The 16124-nt window shown below is 38.1% G+C and overlaps 1 protein-coding gene across 6 annotated transcripts in view; it reads left to right on the top strand.

Moving 5' to 3' along the window:
• ELAVL4 (ELAV like RNA binding protein 4) overlaps nucleotides 1–16124 on the top strand; it is a 160805-nt gene that overhangs the window by 53800 nt on the left and 90881 nt on the right. The window contains exon 1 of one of the 6 annotated variants that reach the window (XM_027537311.1): nucleotides 11851–11874. The exons of 1 other annotated variant lie outside the window; for it this stretch is intronic. In XM_027537311.1, the coding sequence (XP_027393112.1) occupies nucleotides 11866–11874 (9 nt within the window). In that variant the 5' untranslated portion in view covers nucleotides 11851–11865. Of the gene's footprint in view, nucleotides 1–11850; nucleotides 11875–13682; nucleotides 13801–16124 lie in introns of those variants that run through there. 4 more of the 6 variants (XM_027537307.1, XM_027537314.1, XM_027537315.1 and 1 more) reach the window with 4 other exon arrangements.

Below are 16124 nucleotides of genomic sequence, written 5' to 3'. Positions count from 1 at the left end.
TGGCTTTTGCCCTACAAGAGCTCTCAGTCTTGAGTGGAAGGTAGACATGGAAGGCAGTCATTGCAATTCCATGAGGAATGGAATAGTCTTAGGAACAAGTTCTGTGAGATGTCAAAAAGGGAACTGTTCATTCTGCCTGGGGGAAATTGGGAAGCTTTACTGTCTGCTCCTAGTCTGATATAATCTCTCAAGGCAAGGGATTTGTGTGCCTTGTTTAATGTTGAATTCCTAGTGTCTGGCACATAGTAGGTGCTCTGGGAATTAATACTTGGACTTGATATTGAGGAGTGAGTATGTGTTCACCAAGCAGAAGAAGCAGGGGAGATTGTGATCCAGGCAGAGAGAATAGCTTGTACAATGATACACACGAGTATACATTTTTATTTACCTAAATGTTGTTCTTTGAATGTAATTCCAGAGAGTGTTCTTGTAAAGTGTGACTATTAGTGGGCTTTCTTGATAATGGCCTTTCTTTTTTTGTTGTTGTTTTTGACCACATGCTCCTCACATATTGCTGTGCTAAGTGTCTTAGCAAGGTTGACCATAACGATTATATTTACCAGGGACTTTGTCAACATCATAAGTAGGTATCAGATTAAGCTGGTTTTAGCTAATATGACCATGTAACCTGATTTGCCTTGGACAGTGCTGATTTATGCCTGTTGTCTAAGCATAGTTATTAACAAAGCCTCCTTGTACTCTCAAATGTATCTGAGTTTGATCAAGAGAAAGAAGGGTTCCTTCTCTCAAGCATCAGTCTGGGAAAGTGGTTGATGTAGAAAATCCCACCACCAGATTTCAAGGGCACTAATTCAACACCCATTTAACAGATATTGATTGAATGTGATTCTATTCTGAATACTCCAAGAATCTCCAAGGACGACCAAGACATGGTCTCTCCTTGGCCCTTATTTCAAAGTCATGATTGCTTATATCCTGTCTTTCTCGTGGTTGGTTGTGAGAATATCACAATAAATACTCTGAAAATGTTTGTTGAATGATTATAATGAGTCAATGTATGCATACGTAACTCTCTCTTCCTTAGTTGCCCTCATCTGTCAATGCAGGGATAACAGTAATAGTACCTACCTTATAGGACTATTGTGATATTAAGTGAGTTAGTGCATGTAAAGAGCTAAGACTGGTGCCTGGCATATTTCTTATTGAGCATTTTTGCCCAATAGAAGTTTTTATGTGAAAGCACTTTGCAAAGGAAACAGAGCTACCTATAGCTTTATGTAGCTTAAAAATGAGAAAAACATCTATTTGGAAGCCTTGCTTAAGGAAGGTTGCATTTTTCAATTCATTCAACCATTTGATTATGAATCAGATATGATCATACCCTTAAGGAGCTTAAGCCTAATAAGAGAAACAGACATGCAAAACAAAAGACTATGAACTTACGTATCTTTGTGTCATGAAACAATGGCTTATAATTTGTGGAGTCTGTTATAGGTCTGCTGGGTACTCCTTAATAGACCATTCATTGAAAATCTCAGTAGAAGAGGAGATGGACATTGAGGTTAATCAAGGAAACAATGTAGTTAGATTGAAATTCTAGAAAGGTCACTGTGGTTGGTAAGTGGGATTCAGTCAAAACTGGAGGTAAGAATATGTTGATGATAATAATCCAGGAAAGAGATGCAAAGACTTGAACCATGACAGTAGCATTGGGTGTAAGAAAAATTAAGGAGATATAATCTACACAACCAAGCAGTTGGCAGGATTCTTGGGAAATTTTTTTTCTATTTGGCTGCACTAAGTCTTAGTTGCAGCACATGGGATCTTTAGTTGTGACCAGCAAACTCTTTGTTGCAGCACATGGGCTCTAGTTCCCTGACAAGGGATCAAACCCAGGGCCCCTGCATTGTGAGCATGGAGTCTTAGCCACTGAATCACCAGGGAAGTCCCAGGACTCTTGGGAAACCTACAGACAGCTTTTCTCAACAAAAAGAGGTATATCTTGAAGGATAAGATAGATTTCCAAGCCTCCTCCTCAACAAAAAGAGGTATATCTTGAAGGATAAGATAGATACACCATTTTTATTTTCCAAGCCTCCTCCTCCTCTACACCATTTTTATTTTCCAAGCCACAAGTTAAAACCTGTGTTGTCTTTGCTATTAATTGTTGAAGTTTGTATTTCTGTAAGTGAATAATGAAAGTGGATTAATTGTGAAGCTATAAGGTAGGTAGAAAGTATAAGAGGAGTAAGCAGTATTACCCTGCTTGGTTGGGGAGCCTCAGAAGCTGAGACTTGCCATTTGGAGTCTCGGGTAACAATTGTTGTTGTTCAATAGCTAAGTCATGCCCAACTCTTCAAGATTCTGTGGACTGCAGCACACCAGGCTTCCCTGTCCTTCACTATCTCCCGGAGTTCAAACCCACATCTACTGAGTCAGTAATGCCATTCAACCATCTCATCCTCTGTTGTCCCCTTCTCCTCCTGCTTCAATCTTTCCCAGCATCAGGGTCTTTTCCAGTGAGTCAGCTCTTCACATCAGGTGGCCAAAGTATTGGAGCTTCAACTTCAGCATCAGTCCTTCCAATGAATATTCAGGATTGGTTTCCTTTAAAATGGACTGATTTGATTTTCTTGCTGTCCAAGGACTCTCAAAAGTCTTCTCCAGCACCACATTTCAAAAGCATCAGTTATTTGCCACTCAGCCTTCTTTATGGTGCATCTCTCATATCCCTACCTGACAATTACCAATGCTTTAAATTAGATGTAATAGATAAGGAAACTTGGGCCTAAGGGTGGTAGCTTTGGTGCTAGAACCCAAGTCTTCTGACCCTCAATTCACCTTTTACCCACAATATTATCATTTAGACTAGGCTAGATTGGTTTCCTCACTGGTTTCTTAGTTCCTCAGAGTGCCCAGGAAGTACGTGGGGGCAGTGTAGGTATTTAACAGGGCCCAATCTTCCCCCCACCAGGACACTTGCCCCATTTTACTTGTTTATATGTTGGAGACTTTCCTAAGATTTTACTTTGAAAAATTCACTTGCTGGAAAAAAGTTTGAAAGCAAATCCTCTGGAGTTACAAACTGGCTAGAAATAGCATGGTAGTCCTATAGTGCAGAACTGTCTACTCTCCTTTTAAACTAACTATGTACCTATCCATCTGTATATAATGATTTAACTTTACACACATGTACATATGCATATTAAATATTAATTAATGTTACTGTCCGTATAGGTAGTTATATTAGTTACATGATATTTAGAGTACACTATTAATTCTCCTAAGCACTTGAATTTCCTAGAGTTTTTGCAGAGTTGTGGTTGTTTGGAGCATGGGAATGTGAGCAGGTGATGAATTTATACTCCAAGCTGTAACATCAGCAGCACTTTCCTCTTTTCCATACTTTCTACATCATCCGGGCCTTATTGGAGTTCTCTGTGATTGAAGACCTCTCCAGCTATACAAGCACAATTTCAGTGTGCAGACCCTCCCATTATACTCATTAAATAAGGTTGCAGCCAGAGCATCTCCCCCTCTAGCAATAAAATAATGTCTCTGTTGAAAGCTCATGGCTTCAGCTCATGGGTTTATTCTAAAGAGAGACTTCCACTTTATAGAGTTTCTGATTTTAGTCACTTGAACATTTATTAGAGGGGAAAAGATCATTCTTTAGCAGAGATTTCTCACTTCAGAAAAAATGGTTTTGTGCAAGGGTAAATTCCAAAGGTTAGTTTTTTTGGAACAATCTTTGAGATTCATCTATTTATCATTTATTTCTGAGAGGCCATATCTTCACCTGCCATGTGAATATATTCATTTTACTTTAACAAATATTTAGAGTGCCAACTATGAGACAGCCACTGTACTCAGCTGGAGGGAAACAAAGACAGATAAGAACAATCCTTGCCCTGGAGTACCTTGAAAACATCTCCAGGAGACAGACCTGTAAACAACCGTGGTAATTCTCTGGCATGAATTCTGTGGAGGCAGGAAGAACAAGCAGCTATGAAAGCTCAGATAATGAAGCAGCTAATTTTGCCTGGTGAGGCTGAAGCCTTGAAGGATGGGTATGATTTTTTCTCAGGAGAGAAGTCATACCAAAAGGAATGAAATAGCAGGGGGGAAAGCATGGGATAGAAAGGCCAAGTGATGTAGGAGATTAGAGTAGCCAGCTTAGAGTGGTATATATGGAAGGGAATTTCCCAGAGAAGTCAGAAAGCTTGAATGAAGGTCAGATTATAAGGAGTCTTGAACATCATACTGCATAATTGTATTTGATATAGGCAGTGAGGATCATGAAGTTAAAAAGTCACGGAACATAGATTGAATCATATGAACTTGACAGGATTTGACTGCTTTTGACCTAGAAAAACAATTTCATATGTTCAACCTAATATAAAAATTAGTTAACATTTTGAGTACAGTATTACAGGGTAATACATGCCTTACATCCATTATCTCATTTAATCTTCACAACCTCAGATTGTTGTCCTCATTTTAAGCATGATGACACCAAGAGTATCTTTGAACTTAAATCCAGATACTAGTCCAATTTTTAATTTTAACCTACCATCTATAGTTCTGTAGTTTGTTAAAATAACTCTAATGGCCAAACTAGGTACTGGAGGAACATGACACTAATCTGGCTCTTCATTTGGGGCAGATTTTAAAATCTCCTTCAAAAACTTGTTTTCCCTTTAGCCAGCATTCTTATACTGTAACATCAGTTGAAAAATCTGAGTTAGCCTTACCGAAAATTTTGTTTGCTAATTAAAAACTATTTACATATAGACCCTGACATATTAGAGCTGGCATCTTTCACTTCTTCTTTACTCAAAAACATTCTGGTCCAAAGAGAACAAGTGATTTGCCCAAAGTCTAGAATTATTAGTGATAGATGGAGCTGACCTTGAGATCGCCTGACTCTTCTCTGTTCCCTTGCGATTTAAAATGGACCTTACTTTCAAGAACACACATTTAACACCTATTGTACATGAGGGCCATTGTTCTAGGCATGTTCTTCAGTAATACTCTTACACATGGATATGTGCAAAACTTCTTGTTAGCTGGATGGCACAATTTGGCTATATACTGATACCAACTGAAAAGATATGTGGAAAGAATCTGTCTCTTACTTATTTGTATCTTGTAATTGACACACATAGATTGTGTGGACTTGGTAATAAATTTTTACAGTGAAGAATTCCATTGAAGTCACGGCCTTTGTGCATTTACCCCAAAGTACCCATACACTAATAGACAGCAAAGACAAATTTCAAGTAGGAGTTTGTATCTGAATTGTGAAATCTTGAAGATGACAAAAGAGTTTCGAAATTCTTGAAAAAGAAGTTTTAATAATATACATAGCATATATGACACTCACAGTTTATATTCCTAGGGTTTTGAAGGCTAGCAAAACCTTCAAGCACTTTCATTTTATTGGCAATGTAAAAATAATCAGATGTGATGATTAATTGATTATCCCATGATCCATTTTATGGCTAATAAAGTAGGCAAGGTAGGTATTGTGCTTAGTCACTCAGTCGTCTCCGACTCTTTGTGACCCCATGGACCACAGCCACCAGGCTCCTCTGTCCATGGGGATTCTTCAGGTAAGAATACTGGAGTGGGTTGCCATGCCCTCCACCAGGGATCTTCCCAATCCAGGGATCAAACCCAGGTCTCCCACATTGCAGGTGGATTCTTTACCATCTGAGCCACCTACCAGGGAAGCCCAAGGTAGGTATTAAATAACAGTAAGTACCAGGTTGGGGTAAAATTGGAATTCTTTTTTATATTCTTCTTTAAACTGTCCACAGAAGCTTAGGTTATATGTAACATAGTTTGTAAAACCTTGATGTAGGGTTTAAAACTGTGATTTTAGTTATTCACTCTTCTCAATAAGGGAACAGACTGAATAGTGAGATCAGTAACAATAATCCTTTTAAAAGAACTTAAGTATAATTTCTGTAATAACCTAGAATTGATGGTGACTTGATAAAAGTTATATATTTGTGAATAGTGTTAGAGTAGGACCAGGGCTTCTCCAAGAGCTGAAATTTCACAGAAGCCCAACATTATTATGGTTACATAGAGCAGAATGTTAGATAATTTCATAATATCATAGAGCAAGGTTAGCATGAAATCAGTATTTGTAACCTACAAGGCTTTGGGGGTTACAATGTTAAAACTTCTGTTCAAAAATCTTATATTAAAAAAATACTCATCCTCGTTAAAGGTGTGATCCTTTTCAAGGAGGTATTTTGAACTTGAATCTGCTGTTGCTAAGGTGTTGCTAAGGGAAATGAGCTACTCAGCACTAATGTATAACTTTACTCTTCTGCCTAAAAGTAGTTAAATTGTTCCCCCAGCTTCAGAGTCAGAGAGGGAAAGAACTAAAAAGGGTCAAGTGGACAGTTGCCTCTTTCTGACAGTTATATAGCATGCTTCTTGTTTTTCACATTTTTTTCTTCACTTTTCATAGAGAAAGGAAGTGGCCTTCCTAGGCATAAGAGGGTTGAAAAGGCAAACTAGGCTGCTGAGTAGGGCAGAGCTTGTAATGAATGTAGACTGTCCCTGGCTAAGGCAGAAGGAAGTGCTTGACCACTGAGAGAAATGCTTCTGCTGATGACCAACCTCAACAAAGGGCTTTTTACAATACACCAGCAAGCTGTAAGAGTGGTTTGAAAGAAGAAAATTATGTATCAATGAATGAAGCACCAAATCATTGTGCCCTAAGCATTTGGTTCAAAGTTCTAAAATATTTGGAATTAATTATTTACGTTCTTTTATTGTGTGCCCATTATGTTCCAGATACTGATATTCTATGTACCGGGGTTCTAAGGGAAATAACATACAATTTCTACCCTTCAAGCTCACTGTACAATGTGAGAGTAACAAAGAACTAGAATTCATCGAATACAATCTGCAATAGAATTGTTTGAAAATTGTTGAAGTTCAGAATTATGCTCACAGTTGAGTTTTTGATAAATAAAATTTTGAAAATATTTGGAAAATTTAACCTCTTGGGGATTTAGTTGACAATTCTATCTGAAGATCAGGCACTCTTACCTTTACTTTCAGAGATGGAGGAGGGTCCAGAACACACAGAAAATAATGGCAGGCAAAAACATGCCCCTGTAATTCTCAAGGACCAGGATTCTATCACCGCCTGGTGGCAGAATACTAAAATTACAGGTGTAAGTTAGGTAGTTGGGGTTTTTATAATTATTGTTATTGTTTTAGATGTCAGCGCATAGCAACAGTATTATTCTTAATGTTAGTTTCTGATTATAGAGTAACAGTGGATAAGATTTAAATTTTTTAAATATACACTTTTCTATATAAGGTAGAATTTATAGCAAAAAAAGTGTGGACTGAGGTTAAACATATTTAAGCTTAAAACCTAAATTTGCATCTTTCTAGCTGTGTGATCTTGTGCAAATCACTTAAATTCTCTAATCTTTCATTTTCTTATTTTTAATCTCAGAGTTGTGAGATTAAATGGGATTTATAAGCAAAGCACCTAATGCAATGTTTGACACACAGTTCAGTTCAGTTCAGTTCAGTTCAGTTGCTCAGTCATGTCCGACTCTTTGCAACCCCATGAATCACAGCACGCCAGGCCTCCCTGTCCATCACCAACTCCTGGAATTCATTCAAACTCACATCTATCGAGTCAGTGATGCCATCCAGCCATCTCATCCTCTGTCATCCCCTTCTCCTCTTGCCCCCAATCCCTCCCAGCATCAGAGTCTTTTCCAATGAGTCAACTCTTCACATGAGGTGGTCAAAGTACTGGAGTTTCAGCTTTAGCATCCTTCCTTCCAAAGAAATCCCAGGGCTGATCTCCTTTAGAATGGACTGGTTGGATCTCCTTGCAGTCCAAGGGACTCTCAAGAGTCTTCTCCAACACCACAGTTCAAAAGAATCAATTCTTCGGCTCTCAGCTTTCTTCACAGTCCAACTCTCACATCCATACATGACCACAGGAAAAACCATAGCCTTGACTAGATGGACCTCTGTTGACAAAGTAATGTCTCTGCTTTTCAATATGCTATCTAGGTTGGTCATAACTTTCCTTCCAAGGAGTAAGCGTCTTTTAATTTCATGGCTGCAGTCACCGTTTGCAGTGATTTTGGAGTCCAAAAAAATAAAGTCTTCCACTGTTTCCCTATCTATTTGCCATAAAGTGATGGGACCAGATGCCATGATCTTCGTTTTCTGAATGTTGAGCTTTAAGCCAACTTTTTCACTCTCCTCTTTCACTTTCATCAAGAGGCTTTTCAGTTCCTCTTCACTTTCTAGATGCTTAATAAGTGTTAATTCTTATTTTGGGTTTTTTTTTTTTTTTTTTCATGGAAGTGCTTACTGAATAAAAGGTTGTCTTTCCCACAGTCATCATATCATAATTTTCCTCTATTTGCAACTTTTAAAAAATGGAATGGATTCAGTTCAATTCAGTCACTCAGTCGTGTCCCACTCTTTGCAACCGCATGAACCGCAGCATGCCAGGCCTCCCTGTCCATCACCAACTCCCGGAGTTTACCCAAACTCATGTCCATTGAGTCAGTAATGCCATCCAACCACCTCATCATCTGTCATCCCCTTCTCATTCTGCCCTCAATCTTCCCCAGCATCAGGGTCTTTTCAAATGAGTCAGCTCTTCACATCAGGTGGCCAAAATATGGATTCAGAGGAGATCTCAAAAGGGGTCTAACTAGAATGAGCTGACTGCCAATATCTCCTTCCTGTCTTCCTTTTCAACCTTCATACCTATATGAAATACTCAGAACAAACCTTGTCATTCTTTAAGCCTACCTTCAGTTCCAGCTTCTCTCATGAAGCCTCCCCCCATCACTCCAGATGATATCCTCACCATTGACTGCCCTTCAGTATTTCATTTTGATACTATTTTCTTTACATTCTTCCTATTCTTCCTACTATTAGGATTTATGCATAAAATGAACCTCCTTTCCCAGCCAGACTGTAAGCTCCTTGGTGTACATTGTGACTTGTATTTCTTTTTATTCTTTATGCTAAGAATTTAGCACTGAACTTCACCCACAGGACCAAGTAAATGTTTATCTGCAGCAGAAATTTTTCATTAAAATTGGAACAGACAATTCAGCCTTTCTTAGTTATTATTGTCTTTTTATTCTCTAATTATTTTGGGAGACTTTGAATTGTATTTTCTTCAACAAGATTGCCTTATCTTGTAGCTAGGTATTAATTCATACAGTTTTTCCGTATTCTCCATGTTAATAATAATAACTACCATTTAGAGTGCTGCCTCCACCAAGCCTGTATCCACTTAATTCTGGAAACAAACTTTAATGGAAGTATTATTTTACCCATTTTTACACATGAGGCTATTAAAATTTAAGGAGCCTAGCATATTATTTCCTCCTGAGAAGGTTTTTGTGCATGCGTGTGTGCTCAGTCACTCAGCTGAGTCTGACTCTTTGCGACACCATGGACTGCAGCCTGCCAGGCTCCTCTGTCCATGGGATTTTCCAGGCAAGAATATGGAAGTGGGTTGCCATTTCCTACTCCAGGGATCTTCCCAACCAAGGGGTCAAACTGATGTCTCCAGCATCAACAGGCAGATTCTTTACCACTGAGCCACCTGGGAAGCATCAAGAAGATGTTCATCAACCCCTAACGAATCAAAAGTAATAAGCTGTGGGATAGTATTTGAGGTGATGAGTGTGACTATTGATCTTCATTCATTCCCTATGACTGGAGTGCCGTCTGGAGCCAAGCTCTGTACTGTAAGGGGCTGAGAACAAAGAAGCTGATTCAGTGTTTGCTGAGCAGATACTCTATGTAAGAGGTTTTGCCAATCTTGGAAGAGGAAGTTGGGGACAGGGCTGAGAACTCAATTGTGCCTGCTTAGATTTTGCGCTTTGTAGCTTTAATTCTTTATTTGTCTCTCACTCCAAATTTATAGCCTGGTCATAATGAAGGATTAAATGAGATACATTTGTGAGCATGCCTAGTTAGAAGCACGTTGCAAAAAAACCTTTTGATTTTGTAATTGAGAAAAAAGTCAAACATGCCTTCCATCTTCCCTTTCCTTTCTCTTTTAGTCTGTGCCCATCTTCCTCATTCATTCAGTATGTGTATACTATGTATCTTTTTATGTGATTGTGGAGGGGAGCTCTTTTTTAGATGAGGAAAACACCTTTCTAGAATTCTTAGCTATAAAAATTGTCACTACTGTGATGTTGAATGAGATTGTGCATATCAAGTGCCTAGTACAGTGCCTGGTATACGGTAGACTCCTAGTAAATCTGCAGTGTTCATTCACACTTTTTAAGTCCTACTATTTCTTTCTTTCTTTCTTCTTCTCTTCCCTCCCCTCTATTCCCCTTTACCTTCATCTTTCCCTCTTCCTTCTACTTCTCCTCTCCCTCCTTCTTCCCCAAATTACCTACCTTGTCTTTTATAGTACACCTATTTTTTTATTTGTAGTTACAGAATTATAAATGAGTCCAGAGTTTTAAAAGGCCCTACATTGAATTATTTTCAATATTGTATTAATCTAGTTAAACACTATATCCTTTTGTGAATATTTATATCTATACTAGGGTTTTTTCCCTTTGTTTTTTATTTTTAGTACAGCTCATCTGAACTGAAATGGAAAAGCCTCAAATCCCTTAATACAGGGGTCTTCAGAAATCTCTGTGTGTCTGCACATTGGCCCTTCTGAGTTCTCTTAAGTGATCATGAAGAATATATCAGTGAAAAGTCCAGTCAGGGACACCCCTAAATTAGATTTCTTGGATAAATGTGTATTTACCATTTTTTAGAATTTTGTAAGTAAGGCAATTTTCTTGTTTTTTAAATTTTCTTTCCCAGAAAGATACCCTGGTTATTTAAGAGTGTGGTCAGAGGCACATTTGAAAAATCATGCATTGTTTCTGAAAAGAAGCCTCTGCTTTCAGCTGCTGTTCTAGCATAGGCTTCTGAGTATGGTAAGAAAGCAGGGAGATCAATTGTGTATCCATCCTTCAGTTAGTTTCCCTGCCTAGGTGAACTCTTGGCCATTTAAGTGGACTAGACATCCATTTGTCATATTTCTCACACAGTAGCATTCTTACAGCTATTTCCCACAATCCACAGTAGATATAACTACTTAGGAAAGGGAAAGGCATCACACAGTCAGGTCATATATTAATATCTCTAGTAGAACATCAACAGTGAGTTCCTGATCATACTGATAGACTCTGTGTCATTCTTGGCAGGTTCTTCTTTCCTCTGTGGTATGTTTGCATTTTCTTATAAAATTTGACTTATTGTTTCTACAAGAAAAAAAAAAAAACTAGACAAAACCAACACCACAATTTATCAAAGGAAAATTAGGCTTTAAATTTTATCAAAAGCCCTTAAATATAGTATGCCATTGTCTGGGCATACTGATTGTATTTTCCCTAAAAGAAGAAATGCCAGCAGCTCAGGTTTATTTTTCAAAGGAAGAGAGAGAGGATAAAAAGAAATTGAACCACAGGAAAATGTCAGGTCATAGTCACTGATGATGCTATTTAAATGATGTGCCATAATCATATTAGACCAGAGCACAAGGAATTCCTGAATTCTGCATGACAGCGAAGAAGGGCTGGCAATTATCTGTGTGTGTGTGTGTGTGTGTGTGTTTGTGTGTGTGTGTGTGTGTGGATATGTGTCTGTTCACTCTACCTTTCCACCCCATTTTGCTAATTCAATTGAGGGGCAAGAAGAGGTAATCCAGACACCCGGAACAGGAGGAAAAGGTCTGCAGCTGTGCTCGGAGGGACTGGTGTGAAGAGAGAGGCTCAGTCTGACTTGGAGTTGTGTGCTATTGCACGTGAATGCTCTGGAACTGCTCTAATCGACTGAAAATGAGCCGGCTACGGTCATATGGAACAGGTCTGTTTAGCCACATCGCTGGGTAGCATGGCAGATGGTAGACCGTCAATGGGTGGTATTGATTGGCTGGATTTGCCTTAGGGTAACAAGACTATGGGTCCTTAAAAACCCGCTTCATCTTATTTTCCTTTGTGCAGCTACGTACAGTTGTGGTTTTCTCTTGTCACTCCCCCAGCCCCCAATATCTCCTTTTTTCCCTTTCTAAATCAAAAGCCTTCCTTGGTAATCAAAATAGAGAGGTTACCTTGAGATAAACACTCTTTAAATTATCACCAAGGCAAGAAAACTCGAGAATATTTTATTTACTAGGCTGATTACATTTTAATGTTTGAAGAAAGTGACATTTTTAAATTAGTGTTTAAGGCATATGGTGAGTGTACAAATTAGCTTATTTCATACAACCAGAATTTGATGAGAGCAACTCCTCCTTCTCACTCCCTAGTTAAAAATTGTCATTTGAAACTTAATATATGCGAGGAGGTTAAATGGTATTAAGGGATGCAGACTTGACTTAAAGATGAAAAAGACAGTTACTGTTGTATGTGGCTAAATGTTATCTGGATGGGCTGGAAAAACACTAATGTTGACATCCGTGTTTGCAAGAGGATGTGAAAGTTTCAGGGCTTTAATTTTGTCCAGCCAAGAAAACAAAATCCCAGGTATCTGTGTGTGTTGGTTTCTCTTTTAGATATGAGGGAACATAGAACAGTGCTTGCTTGCTCTGTGAGTAATAAAATCCTCCTTAAAAAACAAGCCATATAATGATATAAGTGATGAGATTTATTTTTGTCAGGTGGTTCTTTATCCTTTTAACGTCATTCCTCCATCACTTGGGGCTTTCAACTTGAGACATTCGATTTATTCCTGGCAGAGTAGCAGATTAATTGGGATAGAATTGTACAAAGGAGATGCCAAGTTTAACTATACAGACAAAATAGTGCACGACAGAATTGTTCCATTTCAAGGTGGATCCTAGGGAAAAGGAACAGCACTGGGGAGATATATGTGATTAGTTTGCTCTTGTGGTTGTTAATAACTATTTGTATAATTGTGTTCTAAAAAGAGATGCTCAAGGCTTAGTTTTTTGTTTGTTTCCAGTATCTTTCAAGCTTGTGGTTACTTCCTATCATGAAACATCATAGCAAATATTACTGTGAAAAAAGTTAACACCCTTAAACTCTTGCCTCCATCTTGTGTGTGCTTCACTCATATGCACACTTTCAAATTGGGTTTTATCATGTGTCAACATTTCTTTCAAAATATCTCCACGAAGATTTTGGTTTTCCCCCCTTGCTCTGCATTGATTGGATTTTCCTTTTTCATCCTTTGCTGAATGAAACAAAGCTTGTTTGCGTTTCATTCTTCACAGTTCTTATTAGAATGGGTGGTGGTGTTTTGTTTCCTCACTATTAAGTCAGGAGAGGGAATTTTATTTGTTTATTTTGACAAGACACAGAGAGAGATACAAGACAGATGCCTGTTAGGATGCTGGTGTTTCTCATGTTACATCCTACACCAAGAGCTATTCCAAGGAAAAAAAAAAACACAAAACAATCTTTTAAGATGGTTCATTTGAATCTGTGCACTCTACCCACCTGGTGGTTATACAGTGAACTGTTACTTTAAAGAGTAGTTTAAACACCAGCCATGTTTGGGGCAGGCTGCTCTTGCAAAGAGAGCAGTACATATAACAGGAGTCTACTGTGTGTGAGATAAGGGGAAAATTCAGCTCACTGACTAGAGGTTTTAATGTGCAAACTCTAGGGAAATAATATATTGACTGTTCCGTGGCACGCAAGAAAATTGAAGAACCCTTTGCAGACGGAGTGCTTTGCAAAGGATTCTATCTGTTTCTCTTAAAACAAAATCTGTGGCAAGATGTTTGAAATCAGCAGGACGCTTAATGCTGCTTTGTTAAATAATGAGGTAATATTTTGTCACTTTTTTCTGGGCAGCATCTGTTTTTCCCCCCCTCTTCATTTTTTCCTGTGTGTTTATGAAGGATTCCTTTTTTTTTTCTTTCTTTCTTTCTTCTTCTTTTTTTTTCCCCTTCTCACTGAAGTCAAGGAAATACAATTCACGCTTCCATTTCTGTTCCTTCCTTTCCGTGCTTTTGGAGAATTTGGTTGTCTTTTTTTATTTGCAGTTTCAGCCGGCTGCTGTTTCCTAGCCCATTGTGCCACGTAAGGCTTCTCCACTGCGCGGAGTAGGTAGTTATTAACGCTGAATTGGCTTCTGGTACAGTCCATCTGGACTCTGTATGGGAAAGCTGTCTGCCGGCGACTGATGCTGAGATATCTGCAACCTTTGGGATGTGAGCATGGTGGCGAGGGGCTGACTGATAGGAGATTACTTCTTTTAAGGGAAATTGTTATTAATGAGTCAAGAAACTGCTCATTTATGGTAAGAAGGATACAGCGGCACTGGCAGCCCCACTGCTCTAGGATATCATTTTTAGGTTGCCTTTGCTGCTGGAGTGAGACAAGTTTCTTCCCGTGGTGGTGGTGGCTTGTGGTGGAAAAAAAAAAAATCATGCATGACTGGGAGACTCGCCTGCCTGATTCTTGCGATAATATATTGAGAATCTGTTGCTTTACAAATGTCATACCACTGATGTAGCGGTCAGCCCCTCACTCTGAAAGATGAATGGTACTATTGGAAATGCAATAATAAGGTTGACTTTTCCCAACAATAGGATTCTGCCTTTGTCTTTAGAGAAAAGGCCTCTGAGGACATTTGTGCGTTTGTTTGAGGATTCTGTTGAAAGACTTTAGAGTGGAGGTTTTTGGAGAAGTGATCGATGTACAAAGTGCATGGATTTTTTAGCCTAGCAAAACCAGCTAATGATTTATACTGTAATATACACTTACTATTTTGGAAAAGTGGCCAGAGTATCTTCTGATACACCTAATGTTAATTTATGGCTCACTAAGCGTGCTGATATTAGTATGGATGAGAGAAAAGGATTTTAAGAAATTCTGACTTTTATAAGCTCCAAAGAAATATACAGCAAATATTTTGTTCCCAGTGAGCTGTTTTTATTTGTGTGTTTGTCAGCATTGTGTTCATGTTTACTTTTCACAGTATCTTGATATTGGTGAAATTGCACTCAGAGTTTCTATTGTTGATTTAGGGCACCTGTACCTGCTCTGGGTACATATACTGAACTCCTTAGAGTGCATAACCTGTGCATTTGTCCTTCGTACACAATTCAAAGGATACTGTAGTACTATTGTGACTCGTAGGACTCTTTATACATTTGTTCAAGAAATTATTTTAAAAGTTTATGTAATTCAGTATTGTTCCACTTTATAGGATTATGGTTTTAACATTTCTACTTTTCAGTTTCATGTATTTTCATTTCTAATAGCTGAATTTATTTATATCCAAGTGTAATTGTTCATATTGTATGTATAACAGATATTGTTTTATGGTGTATCTGTATTTATAACATGTGTGTGTATATCTGTATATTTGTATCTGTGTGGTCTTGAAATAGTAGCTTGGAGAGAATAGTTTTAATTTTTAATGTAAAGGTTATTTCCTTTGATAATAATTTTTCACAGACCCATTTATTCTTGGACTTTGAAGCCCAGAGTGTAGCATGATTTTCGGCCTGGCCTGTATTTCCACATGGCTCTATCCCATCCTGTTGTCAACTACAGCCAAAGATTAAAAATTGTGTTAAACTATGACTTGAGTAATATTTGTTACTTCTGTGTATTTATTGAGGAACAAATTGACTAAATTATGAATTAAATAAATAGTGATAAAACTGCCTTTGGGGTAAACATAAAGCATAAACTTCTCAGATAAGCCACTTTAAAACCCAAAGTAGAACAACAACAAAAAAAATTATACTACTGAAGGCTTAGTAGCATAGAGGTTATGAAATGTATAAAATAGGCAGACAAACTGTATACATCACCACACATTATTTTAAGAGGCCAAAATAAAAAGACATCCTTGGAAGGAGAGAAACAAAATCATGTGTTCAGTTAAGATGAGCACTCTGCACTGGTTATGAAATGAGACTGTTGTCAAAAGTGTATTTTACCCTTCTGTGAAGCAGTACAGAAAGCAAAGAGAGAATGTGTTCCAGTAGATTTTTAAAAATTCAGATCATGCCCCCATCCAAGCTGAGAAATAAATTCATTTAAATAAATCATTCATCATTCTGTTTTGAAAAACTCAGGCAGAAGGCAGAAAGGTAGAGGGTGGCAGCTGACCCCCTTCACCCCCAGCTTTTT

The sequence above is a fragment of the Bos indicus x Bos taurus genome, chromosome 3 (assembly GCF_003369695.1).
Source record: "Bos indicus x Bos taurus breed Angus x Brahman F1 hybrid chromosome 3, Bos_hybrid_MaternalHap_v2.0, whole genome shotgun sequence".
Lineage (NCBI taxonomy): Eukaryota > Metazoa > Chordata > Mammalia > Artiodactyla > Bovidae > Bos > Bos indicus x Bos taurus.
This window is presented reverse-complemented; position numbering and strand designations above follow the sequence as displayed.